This window comes from Tamandua tetradactyla, chromosome 17 (assembly GCF_023851605.1).
Source record: "Tamandua tetradactyla isolate mTamTet1 chromosome 17, mTamTet1.pri, whole genome shotgun sequence".
NCBI classification, from domain to species: domain Eukaryota; kingdom Metazoa; phylum Chordata; class Mammalia; order Pilosa; family Myrmecophagidae; genus Tamandua; species Tamandua tetradactyla.
The window spans coordinates 34845226-34869304 of record NC_135343.1 but is presented as its reverse complement, the minus strand read 5'-3'; the positions used below and the strand labels follow the sequence as shown (position 1 = coordinate 34869304).

General features: G+C 36.9%; 1 protein-coding gene and 1 pseudogene across 4 annotated transcripts in view; one reads left to right on the top strand and one right to left on the bottom strand.

The window, feature by feature from the left end:
* The window catches only part of COMMD1 (copper metabolism domain containing 1), a 225920-nt gene that overhangs the window by 46059 nt on the left and 155782 nt on the right, over positions 1 to 24079 (bottom strand). Inside the window, exon 3 of one of the 4 annotated variants that reach the window (XM_077134336.1) lies at positions 5052 to 5222. The exons of the other annotated variants lie outside the window; for them this stretch is intronic. Coding sequence (XP_076990451.1) covers positions 5052 to 5222 — 171 coding nt within the window. The remainder of the gene's footprint in view (positions 1 to 5051; positions 5223 to 24079) is intronic. 4 annotated transcript variants of the gene reach the window in all.
* LOC143661674 (tRNA (cytosine(34)-C(5))-methyltransferase, mitochondrial pseudogene) lies at positions 5518 to 18578 on the top strand (annotated as a pseudogene).

The window sequence follows — 24079 nt, the reverse complement described above, 5'->3', positions numbered from 1 at the left end:
TGATCTATGCAGTGAATTATAAAATTAAACTAAAAGTTGCAAGCAAAGACTACTACATGCATAGAGGTGACTAAGTTTGTGTGGGGAGACTACCATGCATATAGTCTCCACCTCCAAAAACCTCACAGCTTTAGAAGCATGGAAGTAATGTATATATACAATATAATCTGAAGTAAAATTTTAAAGATATAATAGAAAAAGGTTCACACCAGGTATTATGAGAACATATAGAAGGGTGATATTATATTTGATTGAAGGAATTCACAAGTTTAATGAAGGAAATGGCATTTGTGTTAGGCTATGAGTATGACTGGGATTTTTACAGGAAGAAATAGAAGAGGAGATATTTGAAGTAGAGGAAAGAGCAAAATTACAAAAAAAAAAACAGTACAAAATGTTCTGTTCTGTTTAAAAATGTGTTCTGATGGAGAGTGAAGATGGGATATAATCAAGATGGGATTTCATATAAAGGCATTAGGACTTTGTCTTCAGGTAATGGGAAGCTATTCAAGAGGAATCAAATGGTCAGATCTATTTTCAGGAAGTTATGTGAATCATGGACTAGTGAAACAAAAGATTAGAGACCAGGCGGTGGCCATTGGAATGGACAGATGGATGGGTATATAAAATACTGTAGACATACAGGATTAGCTAACTGTGCCAGTTTGAAACTATAATGTTACCACAGAAAAGTCACGTTTTAATCTTATCCAATTTTGTTGGGGGCAGCCATTTCTTTTAATCCTGATTTAATACTGTAGGGTGGAAACTTTTTTATTACATTATCTCCACCCAATTGTGGATATGTGGCACACCCAATTGTGGGTGTAGCTTTTTGATTAGATGGAGATGTGACTCCACCCATTCAAAGTGAGGTTTTTTTTTTTTTTTTCAACTTTTAAAAAGGGAATTTATTAGGTTGCAAGTTTACAGTTCTAAGGCTGTAGAAATGTCCAAACTAAGGCATCCGGATAAAGATACCTTAACTTCAAAGAAAGGGCCAATGAAGTTTGGGGTTTCTCTTTCAGCTTGGAAGTCACATGGCAATGTCTGCTAGCTTTCTCTTCTCATCTCATAAGGCTTCCCCCCGGGGCATTTTCCTTCTGCATCTACAAAAATCTCTGGCTGTGTGGGCTCTGTTGGCTCTAAAGCTTTTTTCCAATATGCTTCCCTCTTAAAGGGCTCCAGTAAGCAACCCCACCTTGAATGGGTGGGGACACATCTATATAGAAACCATCTAATCAAAAGTTACCACCCACAAAAAAAAAAAAAAAAAGTTACCACCCACAATTGGGTGGGTCACATCTGTGTGGAAATAATAAAAAAGAAACACCCAGCAATACTGAATGAGGATTAAAGAGCATGGCTTTTCTGGAGTACATGACAGCTTCAAACCAGCACTCGGGGTTAAGACTTGAACACGTCTTTTTGGAGGACGCAATTCAGTCCCATAAAAGTATGTTCCCAATTTTGTCTTTTCTCTTTGTTTTTAGGACATCAAAGTGAGTTTTGATTAGTTTACTAGAGTCCTTTAAAAGGGGAAACATTTTAGAAAAACCTCAGATGCAGACCCTTTGAGAACAGGTTCTTCAGACTTGATAGAGACATGGACGTTTGGTGATGCTTAGAGCACCAACAGAGAGAGCAGATGCCTAGAAAGGGGATGTTTGGAGTCCAGAAGACATTGCCATTTGACTTTCCATGAGATGTTAAGAAAGTCAGAGCCCAGAGTTGGGTCCCAGAGGAGCAAAGTGAAGGCCCACGGATGCTTAGAGAGAAAACCACTGGCATTAGAAGATGGAAGCAACAGAACTGGGAACAAGGACCACATGCCTTCCCAACTGACAAAGGTGTTCCGGATGGTATGACCCTTTCTTGAGTGAAGGTAACTTTTTGCTGGTGCCGTAATTTGGATATTTTCACAGCCTTAGAACTATAAATTTGTAATGCAATAATTCCCGTTTTTCAAGGCCGTCCATTTCTGGTATACTGCATTCTGGTAGCTTTAGCAAACTAATATAGTAACCAAAAAGACTGGAGGTGAGGAAGAGAGAAGTAATGAAGATCTCTGAAAGTTCCAACCTATGTTGTGAGTATGATACTCTTAACTGAAATAGGAAACAGGGAAAGAAACAGGTTTGATATAAGATTAAGAAACAGTGGGCTTGAGATAGACTTATGTGGCCCTGCTTACTATGCAGTTTTAAAATGTGGATACAAGTCTTTGAGAAGATGGGAGAGCTAAAGACATATGTGGAAGTCACTCACAAGGAACTGATAGTAGAGATAGTGGGGGTGGGGGGTAGATTTAATTTTCAAGAGAAAGTTCACAGAAAAGAGAAGAAAGTTGAGGACAGAAGTGTATTTATAGGACATGTAACGAAGTAGTGAGGAAGGCATCAATGAAGGAGAAGAGGAAAAGAAAGGGTAGAGAAACAGGAGAGCAAAATCAAAGAAGTCAAGAGAGGAGAAAGAGGTGAAAATATCAAATGTGACAAGTGGACTGGAATGAGAAATAAGAGGATAGTGTAGAATCTGTTGGTTAGGAAATTATTGGTGATCTTTGCCAGAAAATTTTAAGAAAAATGGTAGTAGTAGTAGGGAGATGGTTACCACAAAGATCAAAAAAAAAAAAAAAAAGGGAGGCAGCAAAAGTAGAAAAAGTGAATATAGACTATTATTGCAAAAAATAACACATATACAAAAAAGCAAGAAATTTCACAACAATTAGTTGTAGAACAGATTTCAGAGTTTGGTGTGGGTTGCCGTTGCACAATTTTAGGTTTTTCCTTCTAGCTGCTCCGAGACACTGGAGGCTAAAAGAAACATCAATATTCAACAATCATGTTAAATCCTATCTTCTCTGTTATAACTCCACCATTTCCTTTGATCATTCTCCCATCTTTCGGGGTATTTGGGCTATGCCCATTCTAACTTTTTCACGTAGGAAAGGGCTGTCAATAATATGCAATAGGGGAATGGAACTAGCTGATATTTTGGAGAAGCTGGCCCCTCTGGGTTTCAGGACTTATGCGGCCATGGAACACATCCGGAGGTTGAAGATTTCAAGAAAGTAATCATATTGCATGGAACATTTGTAGAATTTCAGATAAAGCCCTTGGTGTTCTTTAGGATTGGCAGGAATAGTTTTGGTCGGGGTTTGGCAAATCATGTAAAGTACCAATATCTAGCTGAAGCTTGCATAAGAGTAGCCTCCAGAGTAGTCTCTTGACTCTACTTGAACTCTCTCAGCCACTGACACCTTGTTATTTGACAAATGGTCAGGAGGACATTGTGGATCCCAGGGTGCCAGGGCCAGGCTCATCCCTGAGAGTCATATCCCACATTGTCAGGGAGACTTTCACTCCTGGATATAATGTTCCATGAAGGGGGTAGATTACTTTTTAATGAATTTTCAGAGTAAAGCAAAGAGTCTCCAACTACTCATTATAAAATATTGATATTCTCTGTTAAGAATACAGCAGACAGATCAGTAGGTACTTTATAAAATTTATCAAGGTTTTCAATGAATAGATATAAGCAGGGTAGGATAATTACGAAAATATCTTTATATCAAAAAACATTTGAAAATAGCATCGGGTCTTGTTTTTAAACAAGTATGCTAACCACAAGTTAATATAAAGATTTGTTATCTACTCTCCATTTCTACTCAGTCCCTTAGATGGCTCCTGAAGCCTAATGGACTGTATCTCCACATAATATTAAGACTTTGGGATATCTAAACTAGAAGTTTATGGCGCAATCTTAGGAAGACTGAAACTATAAGCAAAAATTGATAATTTTGCTGAGAATTTTTAAAATTTTATTTTATTATTTGTAGGACATCATCCAGAAATTGTTCCAATATTATATTGCTGCTTCATATGTAGAAGAAATGTCTCTTTATCCCTCAGTTAACAATATAAATAATCTTTACACTATATTGGTTTTGGATGCTGGGCATACTGTTTAGTCCTGGGGAACATTTAAAAACAAAGTGCTATTCCAACTGAGGACACTTAGGAGATAAATGATAATGTGTCCACTGTTCTTCGTACAGTCTTAAATATTTTTTATGAAAAAGACCATCACTGATAACTATTTTTTTAAACACTCATTAATTGTGCAAGAAATGCACTAATAAGAACAGACTCACAATTTCATTTTATGTTTTTTATATGTTGACAAAAAAAGTTCAAATTAGATTATAATAATTACTATAGTTCTGAAAATCCCCATTTTGGACTCAAAGTACTCTAAGAAACAGTTTTAAAATTCATCCTGTTCACTCAGAAAGACTTGGGATTCAAAGTTCGACATGGCTTCCAATGGATCACCATTTGAAGAGGATAGTCATAATAATGGAAGAGGAACAAAATGGGGAAAAGTAAAACAAAAATGAAAATGAAGACATAAGTTTACTAATGAAGAACTGAGCATCCTTAACAAAAAACTTATAGAGGATTTTTACCCTGATTTTACAACCAAAGAACTAGCCAGACAAGTCCATTGCAATGTATCTGTAATTGGTAACTTGTTCCAGAACAAAACAGCCCGACTATCACTTAGAGAGAGACACAGATTATTTGCTGCTAGGAAACTACATGAGCAGCCTGTCCAAGATCATCCACTTCCAAGCCTCCTGGATGTCCAGGCTGAAGCTCCAAAACATATCACTGAACAGAGCTTCTCTTATACCCAGGAGGTTCTGCTGCATGGAGATGGCAGCTTCTTTCCGAAGAAACAGTGAGTTCCCTTTCAACAGGTGGACTCAGGTGGCTCTGGGAACCTAGGCATTGAAAAGGAACCAGACTATGTTTTGGATTATCAAGGTGATAAAGGAAGAGGACCTTCTCCTGCCTATCCTTTATCAAGCTACAGCTCATCAATGTTTACTCAGCCTCCTACACCTTCCATGAATTATTTTGACAAGTACAGGCCTGAGGCAGGGAGAAACAGGATGCAAACTTATTCCTTTTGAACTATGTTCATACTATACATGGGGGGGGAGCAGCAGGAGAAGCGGAATATGGCCCATTGTCATTACTCACCATTGCAAGGACAGCAGCAGAATGATTAGTATTGTCATCTGCAGCAGCCTCAACAGCCTCAGAATTTTCAAGAGAAGCCACTGTTCCAGGAACAGCTTCTGCAGCATGTGAGGTATGGTAATCTAGGGCAGGGATATCCCTCCATTCAGTCACAGCAGCAGAGTTAGTATCCTAAAAATAATGGACAGTCCCTGTGTTCACAGCTACAGCAGGCCACTCCCCAAAGAGTGGTCAGGTCACCATTGTTGCCTTTGGGGCAAGATTTTCAGCAAGGAGTTGTGAGCAACCCAGGGTCCAATGCAGCAGTAGCAAAATCTATAATTCCTGCTTGGATAATCCTTACCTCGGTTGGTGTCCTCCTCAGAAGCTTGATATCCAACAAGCAGTTCAACAGAATCCAGGATCCCATTGCAGCAGCTTTTGGATGGGAGGGACCCAGGGCTGCTGCTGCAAAGCCCTGTAATCTATGGACCAGACTGACATCTCCAGGACATGGACCTATCAGGATAGCAGCAGTATCTCCTTCAGCAACCAGCCCCACCAGGGCACTGGCTATGAAGGGCACCCCAATATCATCAGCCTGGCCTCTATTCATTTAAAAGGCAAAGCCCCTCAATGGAGGCCACCTGAGGTTTCTTCATTAAAGGCAGGAGCTTCCAATGGAGCTGCAGCCTCAGCTATGCACTTGAAAGAGCCCAGAAGCATTCTTTGCTGGAGCAGGTGTACAACCCGCACCATTCTGCCTCAGCTGATAGCCGTTGTCTGCAAGTCCACAATGTTATGACTAGTCAGCTGTGGGTGTGTGGCCAGGGTCAATAAATCTGAAGACACCCAGCTGAGCATCTGATCGCCCCAGGCTAACCTGATTTTTCTTATGACAGCTATCAGACATTTTTCAATTAAAGGCAGCAACTTCTACCTGTACTTCCTAGTATCTTTGAAGATAACACACTTCAAGGTCAAGAATGGCTGCCTCAAGCCCCCAGTCTTGGGGTTTGTTCATATGAAACTTAACCCCGCAAAGGATAGGTCAAGTCCACTTAAAATTTAGGCCTATGAGTCACCCCCAAGAGAGCCTCTTTTGTTGCTCAGATGTGGCCCCTCTCTCCAGCCAACACAACGAGCAGTCTCACCACCCTACCCCTCTCTACGTGGGACATGATTCCCAGGGGTGTGGACCTTCCTGGCAACGTGGGACAGAGATCTTGGAATGAATGGAGACTCAGCATCAAGGGATTGAGAAAAACCCTAGAATGAGCTGAGACTTAGCATCAGGGGATTGAGAAAACCTTCTGGACCAAAAGGGGAAAGAGGGAAATGAGACAAAGTGTCAATGGCTAAGAGATTCCAAACAGAGTCGAGAGGTTATCCTGGAGGTTACTCTTATGCATCAAGTAGATATCATCTTGTTATTCAAGATGTAATGGAGAGGCTGGAGGGAACTGCCTGAAAATGTAGAACTGTGTTCCAGTAGCCATGTTTCTTGAGGATGATTAAATAATGATACAGCTGTCACAATGTGACTGTGATTGTGAAAACCTTGTGTCTGATGCTCCTTTTATCTACCTTGTCAACAAAGGAGAACATATGGAATAAAAATAAATAATAGGGGGAACAAATGCTAAAATAAATTTAGTTTAAATGCTAGTGATCAATGACAGCGAGGGGTAAGGTGTATGGTATGTATAACTTTTTTTTCTCTGTTATCGGTTTATTTCTTTTTCTGTTATCTTTTTATTTCTTTTTCTAAATCTATGCAAATGTTCTAAGAAATGATGAATATGCAACTAAGTGATGATATTGTGAATTACTGATTATGTATGTTGTTTTATTTTGTTTCTTTATTTTTTTAATTAAGAAATAAATTAAAAAAAAAAAAAGAATGGCTGCCTCTATTAAAAAGAGTAGTGGTCTCCACAGGGTGAAGAGTGTTAGGCAGTATACTCCAAATTTACATTGCTGAGCTAACCATTGTAGACCCTAGGGTGTGTGTCCTCCCATTATCTTGCACACAGTTTACATTTTAACAGAGATGGATTACCCTACACATAAAAATACTCAAATAGTGATTTTATTTTCAGGTAAAAGATGTCCTAGCTATCCTTCCAAGGCGCTATGGTAAACAGACCCTCTCATTTAAAAAATATCTCTTATTGGTCCCTATCACAAGATCTAGAGGAGATGGGATTGGTTCTTTGAAAACAAAAGTAATAGCAATTGTTACTCTGTACAGTTGCTTTGTACTGCTGCTTGGCATTATGTGCTGAAGCTGAAAACATCCAACAATTCTGCTGGATGAGTAAGAGAAGGAAGACCCAGGATCCAAAGGGCAGTGATTAAATGACTGGACTATTGATTCACATTACCTGTGTTCAAACAGAAAATTTGTTAAAAACTGGCTATATTCCATCAGACAAGAGAAGTTACTTTAATCTCTTTGTGCTTTGATTTCATTTTCTACTTATAGGTAATAAGAAAATCTTCCCCTCTAGCTTGATGTGAGTTTTAAATAAGTTAATGTAGGCAAATTTCCTTAGAATAGAGATGGGTGTAAGTGTAGCTCTCATAATTTGTGGTAGTTTTTTTGTTTTTAATTTGTTGTGGTTTTGAGTAAATGAGTTCTCTTTGAGTTTTGGTAATACTTGTCTACCTCCCAGCAGCATCAAATGGGATAATAGATAAAGTATTTTTCAAGGACTCCCCTAGTAGCAATTTTTTAAAAACTTGTCTCATAATCAAATCCTAAGCATAGTATTTTATGGACCCATAAATGACTGGACTGTTGATTCACATTACCTGTGCGAGCATCAGAGTCCTTTGGTGAACTGGTCACCAACAAGAGCGCATTTAGAAGTTTGAGAAGTGCTCCCATGCACGTTTTTAAAAGGTAATTTAATTTGTACATTTAGTCACTATCACTGCATACTCTAGGCATTCCTAGATCATACCATCTCAGTCTTTATCGTTTATCTTTCCTTCTGATTTCACTTGTGCCCCCAGCCTGCCTCACTCTATCATTCTCACTTTCAGCTTCATTCAGCGTACTAACATTATTGTGCTGCAATCAAGTAGTATTGTGCTATCCATTTCTGAATTTTTACAATCAGTCCTGTTGCAAAATCTGTATCCCTTCAGCTCTAATTACCTAATACCTACCCTATTTCTACCTCCTGATGGCCTCTGTTCTTAACTGAAATTCTTCAAATTCATCTATCAATGTTAGTTATCAGTGAGACCATACTGTATTTGTGAGTAGGGCTATTTTAAAATCATATTATCATGCTACCTTGTGATAAGGGCACATTTACGAGTTTCCTTTTTGAAGTCCTTCCCACTGTACTCTTTCTATTCTATAGGTTTATATTCCCCTAGAAATTCATATACATATGCACAGAAAGCTTCTTCTATACTACTATGTCATTTCAAAAGCTAACATGAAACCTCCTACATTTCTGTCATAATTTAACTTGGAAATCAAGAGTGGAGAATGAAAATTTCTAATTTTGTAATCAAAACTAGAAACAAGCAAAACTAGTAAGACAGGTTTTTTCAAATTAGCAAATTTGTATAGAAATTAAACATCAATTAGTTGCTGTCCTGATATTGAAAGTGAACTTGGCACAGATATAAGATTGACTTTGAGAGGAAACACAAAATTAATCTGTTCTTTAGCTAATTTTAAGAATAGTATATGTTCCATCATTCAATTTTCATTTCTTCAGCAAATACTTACTAAATCCCATCATGTGCCAAGTACTGTGCTTTCATCACTTAATTTTTATTTATTTCAACTACTGAGCTGCTATATTGAGCAAGAAGATGCATAAACACTAAAACATGCCTTGTTTGTATCTAAATTATGAGCACTAGTTCTCAGAATGGGCAAGGAACCAGAGGTCTGGAATCAGGTGAGCAGAATTATAACCAATAAAGAATGGGATTTAAACTATAATTCTTCTGTATATTAAGAAAACTTGGGAAATTCATTTGAGAAATGTATTTAGCTGAAGTATCATTTTGTTCAACTACAAAATGGGAGTTATAATGGTCATCTCACATAGTTATATCCAGAATTAACTGAGACAGTATAAATAATAGGCTCCAGTTAGTCTGACACATTACAAATTGGCTTTTTCTTTGTTTTTAATTCAGAGGCTCCTTAAAGTTCAAGCTGCCAGGTGGGGATGGGAAGGGAGAAGTGGGAATTGTGGTAAACTGGACAGTCTTCTAAATTGCCTTTGAAAGGGAGTGGCCACTATTTTACCTTGGCCTGTAGTTGCTGTGTGGGAAAACAGGCCCAAAGATATTTTTGAATTTTTAAAGTCAAGTCAGAAAGTTCGCATTATTGTGACTTTCTCATTTTTTTAAACAATGGTATGTGACTCAGATTTATTTTTTAAAGTGTGCAAGAAATAAAATATGTGCCAGCTAACATCTACAAGCCACCAGTTTGCCATCTATGCCTTAAAGGTTCAGAGGGAAAGGACAAGCAGCAAAAATTATAACCTTGCTCAACACTTGAAAGATTTGGTGCAAACAGAAGGTAATGCTTTGCATGGTTTCTTCATTTAGCTCTTATTTTTCCTGTGCTGAGAAAGTGATAATAGATAAGGAAGACAAAAAAGATAATACTATTCAGTGATAACTCTGAAAACAGCAAAAACAATGAACAGTATTTAGACTTCTGGGTTCACAGCATATCCTTTAAAGTAAGACTTAACACTTTTGAGACATTTTAATATATCTAAACTTGGTGGTGCCAGACAGAACTTCAGGCTCAGGAGTAATCAGGAGTCAACTATTTAGGTTACAATCTAAACTCCACAACTTGTATTTCACCAACAAGAGATAATGTCAGCAAAGTAGGTGTGAAATATTACACTGAGAAGACAAAAGTCAACTTGGGAATTTTTCCTGTCTTAAAGTAAAATAGAAATCTAACATTTATTTGCCCTTTAAAATATCTGGTTAAAATCTGGTAGCCAAGAAATAGGACAGTTTGTCCTTCAGGCCTTAGTAGTATGTATCACTAATTTTCATTCAATTATAATCATGCAGATGCTTAGTCACCATACTGAAGGATTAACACACTATCAATGTTTTTGAAGTCTCTGTGCCCTCTATCCATTTACATTCACCAATCCTCCCCTAAGATTTAATCACTATCCTTGCAGTAACATTTAGGAGCCACTTTTAATTTTAAATGTTCTTTTGTCCCTATGCTGGTTTGAAACTCTTATATACCCTCAGAAAAGCCATCTTTTAATCTTGATCCAATCTTGTGGGGTCAGACCTATTGTTTAGGGTGGAAAACTGATTATATTGTTTCCATGGAGATTGATCCACTCAATTGTGGGCATAAACCTTTTTTTTTTTCTTGCATGGGCAGGCACCAAGAAATGAACCCGGGTGTCTGGGACAGCAGGCGAGAACTCTGCCTGCTGAGCCACGGTGGCCCCACCCTGGGCATAACTTTTTGATTAGTCTACTTCATGGAGATGTGGCATACCCAATTGTGGGTGTGGCTTTTTAATAAGATAGAGATGTGACTCCACCCATTCCAGGTAGGTCTTGATCAGTTTACTAGAGTCCTCCTTTAAAAGGGGAAACATTTTGGAGAAACCTCAAACGCAGACACTTGAGAACAGTTGCTTCAGAAGCAACACAGACATTTGGAGATGCTTGGAATGCCGACAGAGAGAACAGATACCTAGACATAGATGTTTGGAGATGCAGAGCTCAGCAGACATTACCATGTGCCTTCCCATGAGATGCTAAGCAAGCCAGAAGCCAGGGGCTGAGAGCCATTTGAAACCAGAAGCTGGGAGAGAATGCAGACGCCAGCCACATGCCTTTCCATGTGACAGACATTAGCCTTTCTTGAGTCAAGGTAACTTTCCTGGATGCTTTAGTTTGGCCTTAGAACTGTAAACTTGTAACTTAATAAATTTGTCTTATATAAGCTGTTTCATTTCTGGTACATTGCATTCTGATAGCATTTAACAAACTAAAACAACTCCTTATAATTTTTTTCTTCTTTTTTTAATTGAGGTATAATTTATAGATAGCAAAATTATCTTTTAATGTACAGTTTTATGAATTTTGACAAATGCATACAGTTACAGAATCATCACTATAATCAAGATATGGAACTGCAATATCACCCCCCAAAATAAAACCCCTCTCCTCACACTCAGTATTTGGCAACACTAATCTATTATCTGTTCATATTCAGTCGCCTTTTATAAAATGTCATATAAATAGAATTGTATTTTTTTTTTTGCTCCAGTTCTTTTACCTAGCATAATACACAGGAGACAAATAGGGGTATCATAATTCATTCCTTTTTTTTTAAATCAAAGCTAAAATTTATTTGGTGCATACTCTGTGCTTGCTATCAGCTACTTTCATATATACTTTTTTCTTTAATATGTAAAAGCTACCATGGGAAGTATTTTGCTGATTAAAAACAAATACACAACTATTTTCTTAACTTATTTGGGTGAAATGAAAGACTAAGCATTCCAAAAAACAAATAGAAAAATGAAAACTTGGCTTACTACATACTGTTTCCATTTCCTTCTACACATTTTCTACATGTATCATACACATTATTTCACATTAGGAGAAAACAGAACCAATTCAAATGAAAGGGTATATTTGTTGTAATTTTTGTCTACACATGCTTTTTAGTCTGCCAATTTTTACTCTAAGTCTTAGGGACTTGAATGATCTCGATATCTGAGTAATTTTAAAATTTTCTGGTATTTTGTTCATACAGAAACACTTAAGTCTAAAAACAGAATAATCTATCTTTCAGAGGCAATTTCTCAGCAGAAAAAGGCAATCAATTATAATTCAATTGATGGAAATGATTTAAGTCATTCCTTTTTTACTGCTGAGTTGTAGTATATGGTAAGGATGTACCATAGTTATTAATCCATTCACACATTTAAACACATTTTTGGTGATTATGAGTAAAGTTTCTAGCAACATTTGTGTACAGGTTTTGTATAAAGATAGTGTACCAATTCATGAGTCAATACCAGAGTGGAATTGCTTGATTATATGGTAAATGTGTATTTAACTTTACAGGAAACTGCCAAACTGTTTCCCAAACTGTTGTACCATCTTCCATTCCCACCAAGAATGTATGAGAGTTCTAGCAGCTCTGCATCCTTATCAGCACTAGGTACTGTGGTTTTAAAATAAATTTCAGCCATTCTAATAGGGTATATAATGGTATTTCATTGTGGCTTTAATTTGTATTTTCCTAATGATGTTAAATATTTTTGCATTATGCTCATCTGCCATCCACACATTATCTTCAGTGAAATGTCTATTCAAATCCTTTACCCATTTCTCTTTTAGTTGTTTTTATTATTACTAAATTTTGAAAATTCATTGGAAACAAGTCCTTTATCATATATATATGTTTTGCAAATACTTTCTCCTAGTCTCTGGCTTGTCTTTTTAGTCCCTTAATAGTATCCTTTGCTGAGCAGCAGTTTTTAATTTTGATGAAGTCCAAATTACCAATATTTTTCCTTAATGGATTGTGCTTTTGGTGCCATCTCTAAGAATTATTTGCCTAACCTAAAATCAGAAAGATGTTCTTCTAAGTTCTCTTCTTTTGTTCTGCAAAAGACACTGTTAAGAAAATTAAAAGACAAGCCAGAAACTGGGAGAAAGTATTTAGAGGAGGTTTAATAGTTTTATAATCCATTTTGAGTTAATTTGTAAGGTATGGCTGTAGGCTTTTGTCCTCCCCACAGATAATCTAATTGTCCCAAACCAATTTCTTGAAGAAAAACAAAACAAAACAAAAAACTACCCTTTCTCCATTCAATTGCCTTTGAATCACTGTTGAAAAGCAATTGACACTATATGTGTGGATCTATTTCTGGACTCTATTCCATTCCACTGACCTACATTCCATTGACCCTTGTGCTTACTGGGATCACAAACTTAATGATTTTGATTTGGTGGCTACTTTGGGGACAGTTTGTTTCTACATTAACTGGGATTTGAGAGTGTAATCAGCACCCTATAAATAGAACATGGGACTAAGAATCAATAGAAATCAATTTCAATGTAAGTTTTATCAGCAATGACCTGATGTCACATAGCTCCATGTGTCTTGAGGAGAAGATTGTTGAGAAGCAAATGAGAAAACATATAAATATGTACTAAACTGGTTACACAAATAGAATATCTATTCTGATTTTGCAGTTTGGAGACTAATTTTAAATACTCATAAAGATCAGTTTGCATTCTCTTTTTCACATTGAATACTGAAACTTGAATCTGGGACTTTAGCAATAACAAGTAGTCCATCAAATCTGTATCACTTTGGTTTGATTTGCATTCCTGATCAGTCATTATGGGAATGAAGCAGTTGTAGTCAAAATTTCCCCTTTGTCCCCTGGGAGATTAGGTATTTTCATATTCACTTTCATACAGATATTTTGCCCTCTCCTTCTGCCTCCACCTATAATGTAGGTATTTAAACCTCAAAGATTATCAACTTTGATAAAAAAATTAAATATTATAATAAACAAAAAGTATAACAGCTGAAAGATGTTATTCCTTAAAGACCATTTGAATGAGAAAAGAATTATGTTACAAGATCTGTTTAAACTTAAGTGCATACAAAATTCCATTACTGTATTTTTCTGGGTTATGGTGACTCAGTTATAGTTTCGATTCACACATTTTTAATCTCTGTATCCTACTGATAAAACTTCAAGCTTCATCATCTACTTACTATATAAAAACAACATTTTTTTAACAATTATATATACAATAAGGCTGGTAGTGTTCCTTTGAATTATATATTTGCATCTATCCAGAGCAGAATAACTATGACAATACTATCTGAATTAATGTAGCTGGAGACTTCAGTTTCTGATAACACAGTGGACAAAATAGCCTTAAAAAAATATCCCTTAGGACATTAGAAAGAAATGCTGGATAAATAAAGCACACATCCTTTTAAATGAATAGCTAAGCTCACAAAAAAACAAGGGGGCCAAAAACAAGGAGCAAGCTGAAAATCACTGGGGTTTACTGATTACAAAGGACAGAAGACATTAGGCCCACATAAGGCAGGGAGGGAACCCAGACTCTTGCATAAAACTGCAACCTTCAGAGTACTTTCATCCTTAGCAAAAGAATAAACAAGTCAAAATCTACTTTCTATAAAAGGAAACAATAAGGAGATCACATCCAATATCTATCAGATTTAGAAAACACTAGGAAAAAAAAGCCACCATGAGTGAGAGTTAGTAGAAACAAATCACAGAATTTAGGCCTTCAAGAACGTCACAAAATGGACTCATCAGATACAGAATAAAGAACAATATATTATGTTTTAATGACCAGATAGATTTTTAAAAGTCAAATCGAATTTCTAGAAATAAAAATCTAATCACTAAATCCAAGTGGCTGCTTTAATCTAAAAAAAAAGCTAAAAATGCTGATTGATGGCACCTATACAAAAGAAATTGTTAATTTGTGTATAAAAAATTCTAGCAATCAGGCAGGCTAAATCCTTTATCCAAAACTGTAATGTAGCATACATGCTTTTAAGCATACAGTTCTGTGCTCAGGAATGTAATCATATGTCTTTACTGTAATAAAAGCTATCTTATTCATTCATCATTTAAGAAATATTTAATGAGCAGCTCTTTGGAGACCCAGGGCCCACCATTCCTCCCCACACTCTGTATTCAGAATAAGTTACTGTACATAACCACCTACAATGACTGGGACAGAAGTAAAGGTCATCAGAATTCTTCAGGGGAGAGAGAATGTACAGATAGCATTGTAGTTTGCTAGCTGTGGAATGCAACACGCCAGAGATGGACTGGCTTTTAATAAAAGGGGATTTCTTTCATTAAAAACCTGTAGTTCTTCAGAGGAAAAGCAGCTAACTCTCAACTGAGGTTCTTTCTTATGAGGGAAGGCACAGGGTGATCTCTGTTGGCCTTCTTTCCCGGCCTCTGGGTTCCAACAACTTTCCCCAGGGTGATTCCTTTCTGCATCTCCAAAGGCCTGGGCTGAGTTACCAGTGCTGAGATGAGGTACGCTGAGCTGCTTGGGCTCTGCTTTTGAGCTCGCTCACTTAAGCATTCAGCCAATTGAATCAAACATCATTCAATGCTGCAGGCATGGCTCCTTAGCTGACTGCAGATGTAATCAACAACTGATGAGGTTCACATGCCATTGGCTCATGCCCATAGCAATAGAACTAGGCACCTTCACCTGGCCAAGTTGACACCTGAACCTGACTACCACAGATAGTGTGCCAGTTTGACTCTGTCGTGTACCCCAGAAAAGCCATGTTCTTTAACTGTAATTCAGTATTGCTGGGTGGGAGCTTTTTTATTGTTTTCACGGAGATGTGATCCACCCAATTGTGGGTGGTAACTTTTTATTTTTATTATAAACAATGAACAGACATACAAACATTCTTGGCATGGTTACAATCAGTGACTCACAATATCATCACATAGTTGTGTATTCATCACCATGATCATTTTTTGAACATTTGCATCTCTCCAGCAAAAGAAAGAAAAAAGAAACTCATACATGCCATACCCCTTACCACTCCCTTTCATTGACAACTAGTATTTCAATCTACTCAATTTATTTTTTTTAACTTTTTTTATTGTATAGTGTAACATATATACAAAGCAAAGAAATAAAAAAGCAATAGTTTTCAAGGCACTCTTCAACAAGTGGTTACAGGACAGATCCCAGAGTTTGTCATGGGCTACCATACCATGCTCTCATATTTTTCATTCTAGCTGCTCCAGAATATAGGAGGCTAGAGGGCTTAAATATTTTTTTTAATCATCACATTAAACCTTTTTTACTTCTTTTTGGTTAAAAATAACATATATACAAAAAAGGCCAAAAATTTCAAAGCACAGCACCACAATTAGTTGTAGAACATATTTCAGACTTTGACATGAGTTACAATTTCACAATTTTAGGTTTTTACCTCTAGCTGTTCTAAAATACTGGTGACTAAAAGAGATATCAGGTTAATGATTCAGCATTCATATTCATTTGTTAAGTCCTATCTTCTATGTATAATTCCACCATCACCTTTGATCTTTTCACACCTCTCATTGGGGTTGTTTGGACTATGGCAATTCTAAATTTTTATTTATTTATTTTTTAATCCATATTTTTTACTCATCTGCCCATACTGTAGATAAAAGGAGCATCAGACACAAGGTTTTCACAATCACACAGTCACATTACATAAGCTGTATCATTATACAATCATCTTCAAGAAACATGGCTACTGGAACACAGCTCTACAGTTTCAGGCATTTCCCTCTAGCCACTTGAATACACCATAAACTAAAAAGGGGTTATCTCTATAATGCATAAGAATAACCCCCAGGATAACCTCTTGAATGTTTGAAATCTCTGACACTGACACTTTATTTTGTCTCATTTCTCTCTTCCTCCATTCAGTCAAGAAGTTTCTCTCAATCCCTTGATGCTGAGTTTCAGCTCATTCTAGGATTTCTGTCCCACCTTGCCAGGGAGCTTCACACTCCTGGGAGTCATGTCCCATGTAGAGAGGGGGAGGGAAGTGAGTTTACTTGTTATGTTGGCTGAGAGAGAAGCCCCCTCTGAGCAACAAGAGGTTCTCTGGGGGTGACTCTTAGGCCTAATTTTAAGTAGGCTTACCCTGTCCTTTGTGGGATAAGTTTCATAGGAACAAACCCCAAGATTGAGGGCTTGGCCTATAGATTTGGTTATCCCCACTGCTTGCAAAAATATCAGGAATTCTCCAAATGGGGAAGTTAAATTTTCCCCCTTTCTCCCCATTCCTCCAAGGGGACTTTGCAAATTCTTTTTTATTCACTGTTCAAATCACTCTGGGATTTATTGGGGTATCACACTAACTTGGACAACCTACAAAATCTTATGCCCTATTCAAAGTTCCATGTACTTATGGTGTTCAGTTAAACCATCCATATAAGTTAAATTAGGAAATGCACTAGTGAAAATATAAATTTTGCACCAAACAAACATTTCTTGCTTTAGTTTCATGCAGAAGTTGAAGTTTTAAAATATGACTGACCATCTATTTTCAACACCCTGAAACACTGACATTTCTTTGTTCTTCCTCAGGCAAAAACATTTTTTTAATTTGTACATTTAGTCACTATCATTGTACACTCTAGGCATTCCTAGATTATACCATTTCAGTCTTCATCAGCTATCTTTCCTTCTGATTTCATGTGTGCCCCCAGCCCTCCTCCCTCTATCATTCTCACATTCAGCTTCATTCAGTGTACTTACATTGTTGCTTTTGCCCATTTTTAAATTGGATTGTCTTTTTGTTGTTGACTTGAAGAATTTCTTTATATATTCTGGATAGTAAACCCTTATCTTATATGTGGTTTCCAAATATTGTCTCCCATTGCATAGGCTGCCTTTTTACTTTCTTGACAAAGTTCTTTGGCATGCAAAAGTGTTTAATTTTGAGGAGTTCCCATTTATCAATTTCTTTCTTCAGTGCTCATGCTTTGGGTGTAAGATCTAGGAAACTAACTCCTTTTACAAGTTTTATAAAGATATTTCCCTACATTTTCTTCTAAAACTTGTATGGTCTTAGATCTAATGTTTAGGTCTTTGATCCATTTTTTGTTAATTTTTTATAGGGTGTGAGATATGGATCCTCTTTCATTCTTTTGCATATGGATATCCTGGAGGCTTTCTGATGAAAGCTGGTGTAGACACCTTGCTTGACAACTCCTGCAGCAAGAGGCTAATCTGGTTGAAAGTAAAATCTGAGAAAACTTGCAAAACAGATTTGCAAAGTTGTATTGGATTATTTTGAAAAACAATATTCCAAAGAACTTGGAGATCCCTGGAATACAATAGGGGATAAACTAACATCTCCATCATGCTGGCAATAGACTGTCCTATTTAGGGGATTCAGTTACCCTTTGGGATTGGAAAAGGATTTGCATTTGAAAGGCTACCACAGGCTCTTTCAAGGATCTTTATTTTATTATCATGGATCAGTGAAGTGTTACCTTAGCATAAGTCCTAACCAGTTGCCTTCAGAAAGACATCAAACTGGAAATCTGAAAAAGTACTATCTTCTAAATACTGCTTCTCTTCTTCCAGTTCTGCCTCTGGAAGTAAGAGATAGGAACAAATTTCTGGATCTGTGCGCTGCTCCTGGAGGCAAATTGGTAGCTCTCTTGCAGTGTGCTTGTCCAGATTATTGTCAACGTAATGAATATGACAGTCTGAGATTAAGGTGGCTGAGGCAAATCTAGAACTGTTCATCCCACAGCCTTTGGTATATATAATTAAAGTGTCTGAATTGAACAGTAGAGAAAGGGAGATGCCTAGCCTGAAATGTTTGACAAGATGCTAGTTGAGGCTCCATGTTCAAATGAATGAAGGTAGTTGTTCTCTTCTGATTCTCACAAGGCATCCTGTAGGATAAGCCAAAGGAGGAAGTTGCCTGTTCTAAAGCTCTAAAGAACCTACATAGATCTCTTACCACTTCTAATAATCCAACTTTGATGATGTGCGTGATATGCAAAAAAGTGTGTGCATTTCACTGTGACTGCACAGGAATCTTGTCCATAAGAAAAATAAAATAAAATTTTTTTAGATAAACAAAAACTTACACGAAATCACTGTAGCATGCCTGCACTATAAGAGATACTAAAGGAAATTCTTCAAACTGATGGAATATAATTTGTCAGAAAAATCATAATGTAGACTTCTGGGGAAGATGGCAGAGTAGAGAGCTCCAGGACTCAAGCCTTCCTCCAAAACACGTAGTGAACAGGCAGGGACTGTCTGAAACTAATGTTTTGGTCTCCAGAAGCCAGAAGAACACTGTACAAAATCCAGGCAAGAGCAGGCAGAAGAGGCTGAGACACTGCAGTAAAGAACTGTGAACTGTTCATTCCATGTGGCAGCTGCTGGCAACCATCCCCCAACTCTTGAGGTGGGCTGCTAAGCCCCTATTAGCTGCTCAAGACAGAAAGGGTCATAAAACTCCTCTTCCCTAGGCACAGAGCACAGTACAACCAAGCACTAATCATGGCTTTTGATTGGTGAATTTGGATCGCTGGATCCTAGCTCTGAGGTACTGTTTCAACCATGCCCTGGACATGGGTGGAAGTGTTGGAGTTTTAAAGACACCATGACTTCTTGGGGCTGCAGAGTACAATTTGCTTATGGGTATCACCTGATACGTAGGCCAGGAAAGCACAGCTTCAGGGAGCCATCAAAAGGCTTTGGGTTTCTTTCCTGATCCTTTCCCCAGGGCTCTTTAGAGCTGATCTGCGCCCCTTCAACGGGTCCCTGACCTTGTTTTGGTTGAGAAGTACTGACTTAGGAAAGGACACTCTGGGGTGACCCTCCTCCCAGAATTTGCCCTCCAGGCAAAAGCACCTAGCCACAAGGAAAGGAGTGTAAATTTAACTACACAGGCAAAACAATCAGAATAGGTGAAGATTCCCAAAGAAGAAACAAAGGAAAAGAAGCTTTCTCCTGGAAGTGAAACAAATGCATGAATATGACAAAATCTTAAAGATTGTATCACATATCCAAGGATAAGAATCGGATGAAGAACAGTTGAAAAAAATCTGATCAATTAAACATGGGCAATTCTAAAGGCCTATAATAAGTTGGACTAAGTGTCAAGGAAAAGCCTCAACACAAAGTAAATCAACAATAAAACCCCAGACAAGAGAGAGAGAAAAACTGACTTTCACAGTAAACTCATCAAGATAATCAGATGCCTAAGTATCAGCAAAAAATTATAAGCCATACTAAGAAAAAGGAAGGTCCAGTCAAAGGAACAAACTAGAGCTTTGGAGGAGATGCAGAATTTGGAGCAACTAATCAAAGATGTTCAAACACATCTCCTGAATCAATTTAGAGATGAAGGACAATATGGCTAAAGAACAAAAAAGAAAAAAGAGAGATAGTATTAAGAGATACTGGGTGAGGTAAAGAAGAATTTGCAAGTATAAAAAGAAACAACAGAAATTATGGGAATGAAAAGCATTATAGAAGAGATTAAAATACACTAGAGACATACAACAACATTTTTAACAGTCACAAAAAAGAATGAACTAGAAGATAAGACAACCAAAATCTTACAGACAGAACAAAACAGAGAAAAGAATGGAAAAACTGAACAGGGTCTCAGGGATTTGAATGATAGCAGGAAGCACAGCATGGGTGTCCAGGAGGAGAAGGGAAGGGAAAAGGGGGACAAAAAGCATTTGAGAAATAATGACCCCAAATTTCTGAACTCTTATGGAGGACATGAATATACATGTCCAAGAAGTACAAAATACTCCAAACAAAATAAATCCTAATAGAACTACTCTGAGAAACATACTAATCAGAATGTCAAAAGCCAAAGATAAAGTGAGATTTCTAAAAGCAGCAAGAGAAAAAGCAATTTGTCACATACAAGTGATCCTCAATAAGACTAAGCGCCAATTTCTCATAAGAAACCAAGGAGGCAAGAAGGTATGATATATTAAAGGTATTGATAATTTTGATAACTGGTGTTTCCATTTCTACAAAGTAAGCTGTTGGAATTTTGATTGGGAGTACACTGAATCTGTACATCAATTTGGGTAGAACTGACATCTAAATGATATTTAGTCTTCTAATCCATTAACGGGAATGCCTTTCCATTTGTTTAGGTCCTCTTTGATTTCTTTTAGCAATGCTTTGTGGTTTTCTGTGTACAAGTCCTTTATATCCTTGGTTGTTAAATTTCCTCCTAGATATTTAATTTCAGTAGCTGTTTGTAAATGGAATTATTTTCTTGATTTCCTCATTAGATTGTTCATTACTCATATACAGAAACAAAACTGATTTTTGCACATTGACCTCTTGAACAGTTTTATTTACATATCATACAATCCAGCTGAAATATACAATCAATGGTTCTCAGTCTAATCAGAGTTGTGCATTCATCATCACAATCAATTAAAAGAAGAAAATAGATAAATGGAACATGCAAAGGACTTTGTCACAAAACTGAAAAGACAACTTACTCAATGGGAGAAAATATTCAGAAACCACATATCCAATAAGAGTTTAATATCCAGGATATATAAAGAAATCCTTCAACTCAACAATAAAGACAAACAACCCAATTTAAAATAGGCAAAGAAGGACACAAACATTTGCACACCAACGTTTATAGCAGCATTATTTACAATTGTGAAGAGATGGAAACAGCCAAAATGTCCATCAACAGATGAGTGGCTAAACAAGCTCTTGTATATATATATATATATATATATATATATATATATATATATATATATATATTATATATATGATGGAATATTATGCAGCTGTGAGACAGAATGAAAATATATGAAGCATGAAACAACTTGGATGGACCTTACGGACATTATGCTCAGTGAGATGAGCCAGAAACAAAAGGACAAATAAATACTGTAAAGTCTCACTGATATGAACTATATTAGTGAATAAATTAGGAGAATTTCATTGGTAACAGAGGCCAACAGGAGATAGAAATAGGGTAAAATATTGGGAAGTGGAGCTGAAGGGATACAGATTGTGCAACAGGACTGATTGTAAAAACTCAGAAACAGATAGCACAATACTACCTAACTGTAATACAACTATGTTAAAACACTGAATGGAGCTGAATGTGAGAATGATAGAGGGAGGAGGGCAGGAGGCACAAATGAAATCAGAAAGAAAGATAGATGATAAAGATTGAGATTTATAATCTAGAAATGCCTGGAGTGTATAATGATAGTGACTAAATGTACAAATTTAAAAATGTTTTTGCATGAGGAAGAACAAAGCAATGTAATTTCTGGGTGTTGAAATTAGATGGTAATTAATATTTTAAAATATTACCTTATGTGTGAGACTAAAGCAAAAAATGTTTATTTGGTGCAAAATTTATATTTTGACTAGTGCAGTTCCTAATATAACTTATGTGGACAGCTTAATTGAACACCATAAGTACATGGAACCTTGAGTAGGACATGAGATTTTGTAGGTTTGTCCAAAGTGATGCCCCGATAAACCCCAGAGTGACTTGAATAATCAGTAAAAAAGTATTTGCAAAGTCCCCTTAGGGGATGGTGAGAAAGGGGGAAAATTCAACTTCCCCAAGTTGAATTCTTGATATTCTCACAAGCAGTGTGGACAACCAAAGCTATAGGCTGAGCCCCCAATCTTGGGGTTTGTTCATATGAAACTTAATCCCACAAAGGATAAGTCAAGCCTACTTAAAATTAGGCCTAAGAGTCAGCCCCAAGAGAATCTCTTTTGTTGCTCGGATGTGGCCTCTCTCCAGCCAACATAAACAAACTCACTGCCCTCCCCATATGTGTGACATGACTCCCAGGGGTGTGGACCTTCCTGGCAATGTGGGACAGAAATCCCAGAATGAGCTGGGACTCAGCATCAAGGGATTGAGAAAACCTTCTTGACCAAAAGGGGGAAGAGCAAAATGAGACAAAATAAATTGTCAATGGCTGAGAGATTCCAAACAGAATTGAGAGGTTATCCTGGAGGTTATTCTTATGCATTAAGCAGATATCACCTTGTTAGTCAAGATGTAATGGAGAGGCTGGAGGAAACTGCCTGAAAATGTAGAGCTGTGTTCCAGTAGTCATGTTTCTTGAAGATGATTGTATAATGATATAACTGTCACAATGTGACTGTGTGATTGTGCAAATCTCGTGTCTGATGCTCCTTTTATCTACCTTATCAACAGATGAGTAAAACATATGGAGTAAAGATGAATAATAGGGGGAACAAATGTTAAAATAACTTTAGATTGAAATGCTGGTGATTAGTGAGGGGGAGGAGTTGGGGGGTATGGTATGTATGAATTTTTTTCTGTTGTCTTTTTATTTCTTTTTCTGAGGAGATATAAATGCTCCAAGAAATGATCATGATGATGAATATACAACTATGTAATGATGTTGTGAATGACTGATTATATATGTAGCATATAATGAACACATGTTAAAAAAATGGGCAAAGGATTTGAGCAGATATTTTTTCAAAGAGGAGATGCAAATGGCCAAAAAAAGTATATGAAAAGATGCTCAACATCACTAGCTATTAGGGAAACACAAATTAAAACCACAATGAGATACCATTTCACACCTACTAAAATGGCCACTATTAAAAAACTGAAAGCTACAAGTGTTGGAGAGGATGTGGAGAAACAGGAATGCTTATTCATTGCTGGTGGGAATATAAAATTGTGCTGCTAATGTGGAAGACAGTTTGGTGGTTCCTCAGGAAGCTAAGTAAGAATTGCCTTATGGTCCAGCAATCCCACTACTAAGTATATACAGAGAAGAACTGAAAATAGGGACTCAGACAGATATTTCACACTGATGTTCATAGTGGTATTATTTACAATTGCCGAAAGATGGAAGCAACCCAAGTATCCATCAATCAGTAAATGGATAAATAAAATGTGGCATATACAAATGATGAGATATATTCAGCTGTAAAAAGGAATGAAGTCCTGATGCGTGCAACAACATGGATGAACCTTGAGGACATCATGTTGAATGAAATAAGTCAAACACAAAAGGACAAATATTGTATGATCTCACTGTTATAAACTATTTATAATAAGTAAGATCATAGAGTTAGAATTTAGAACATAAACTTCCAGGAGATAGATTGGGATTACAGAATGGGGAGTTGATACTTAACTTGTACAGAATTTCTATTTAGGTTTATGGTAAAGGCTTGAAAATGGATGATGGTGATGGCAGCATATTATTGTGAAGGAAACTTCAGCATGCATATATTACTAGAATAAAAATTAAAAGACAAAGCATAAGACTGTAGAGAACAATGAACCCTGCTGTAGACAATGGACTGTAACTTATAGTAGAAGTATAAGAATGTTCTTTCATGGGCTATAACAAATGTGGGATACCAATACACACTGGTAATAAGAGAGTGGTATATGGGGAAAATAT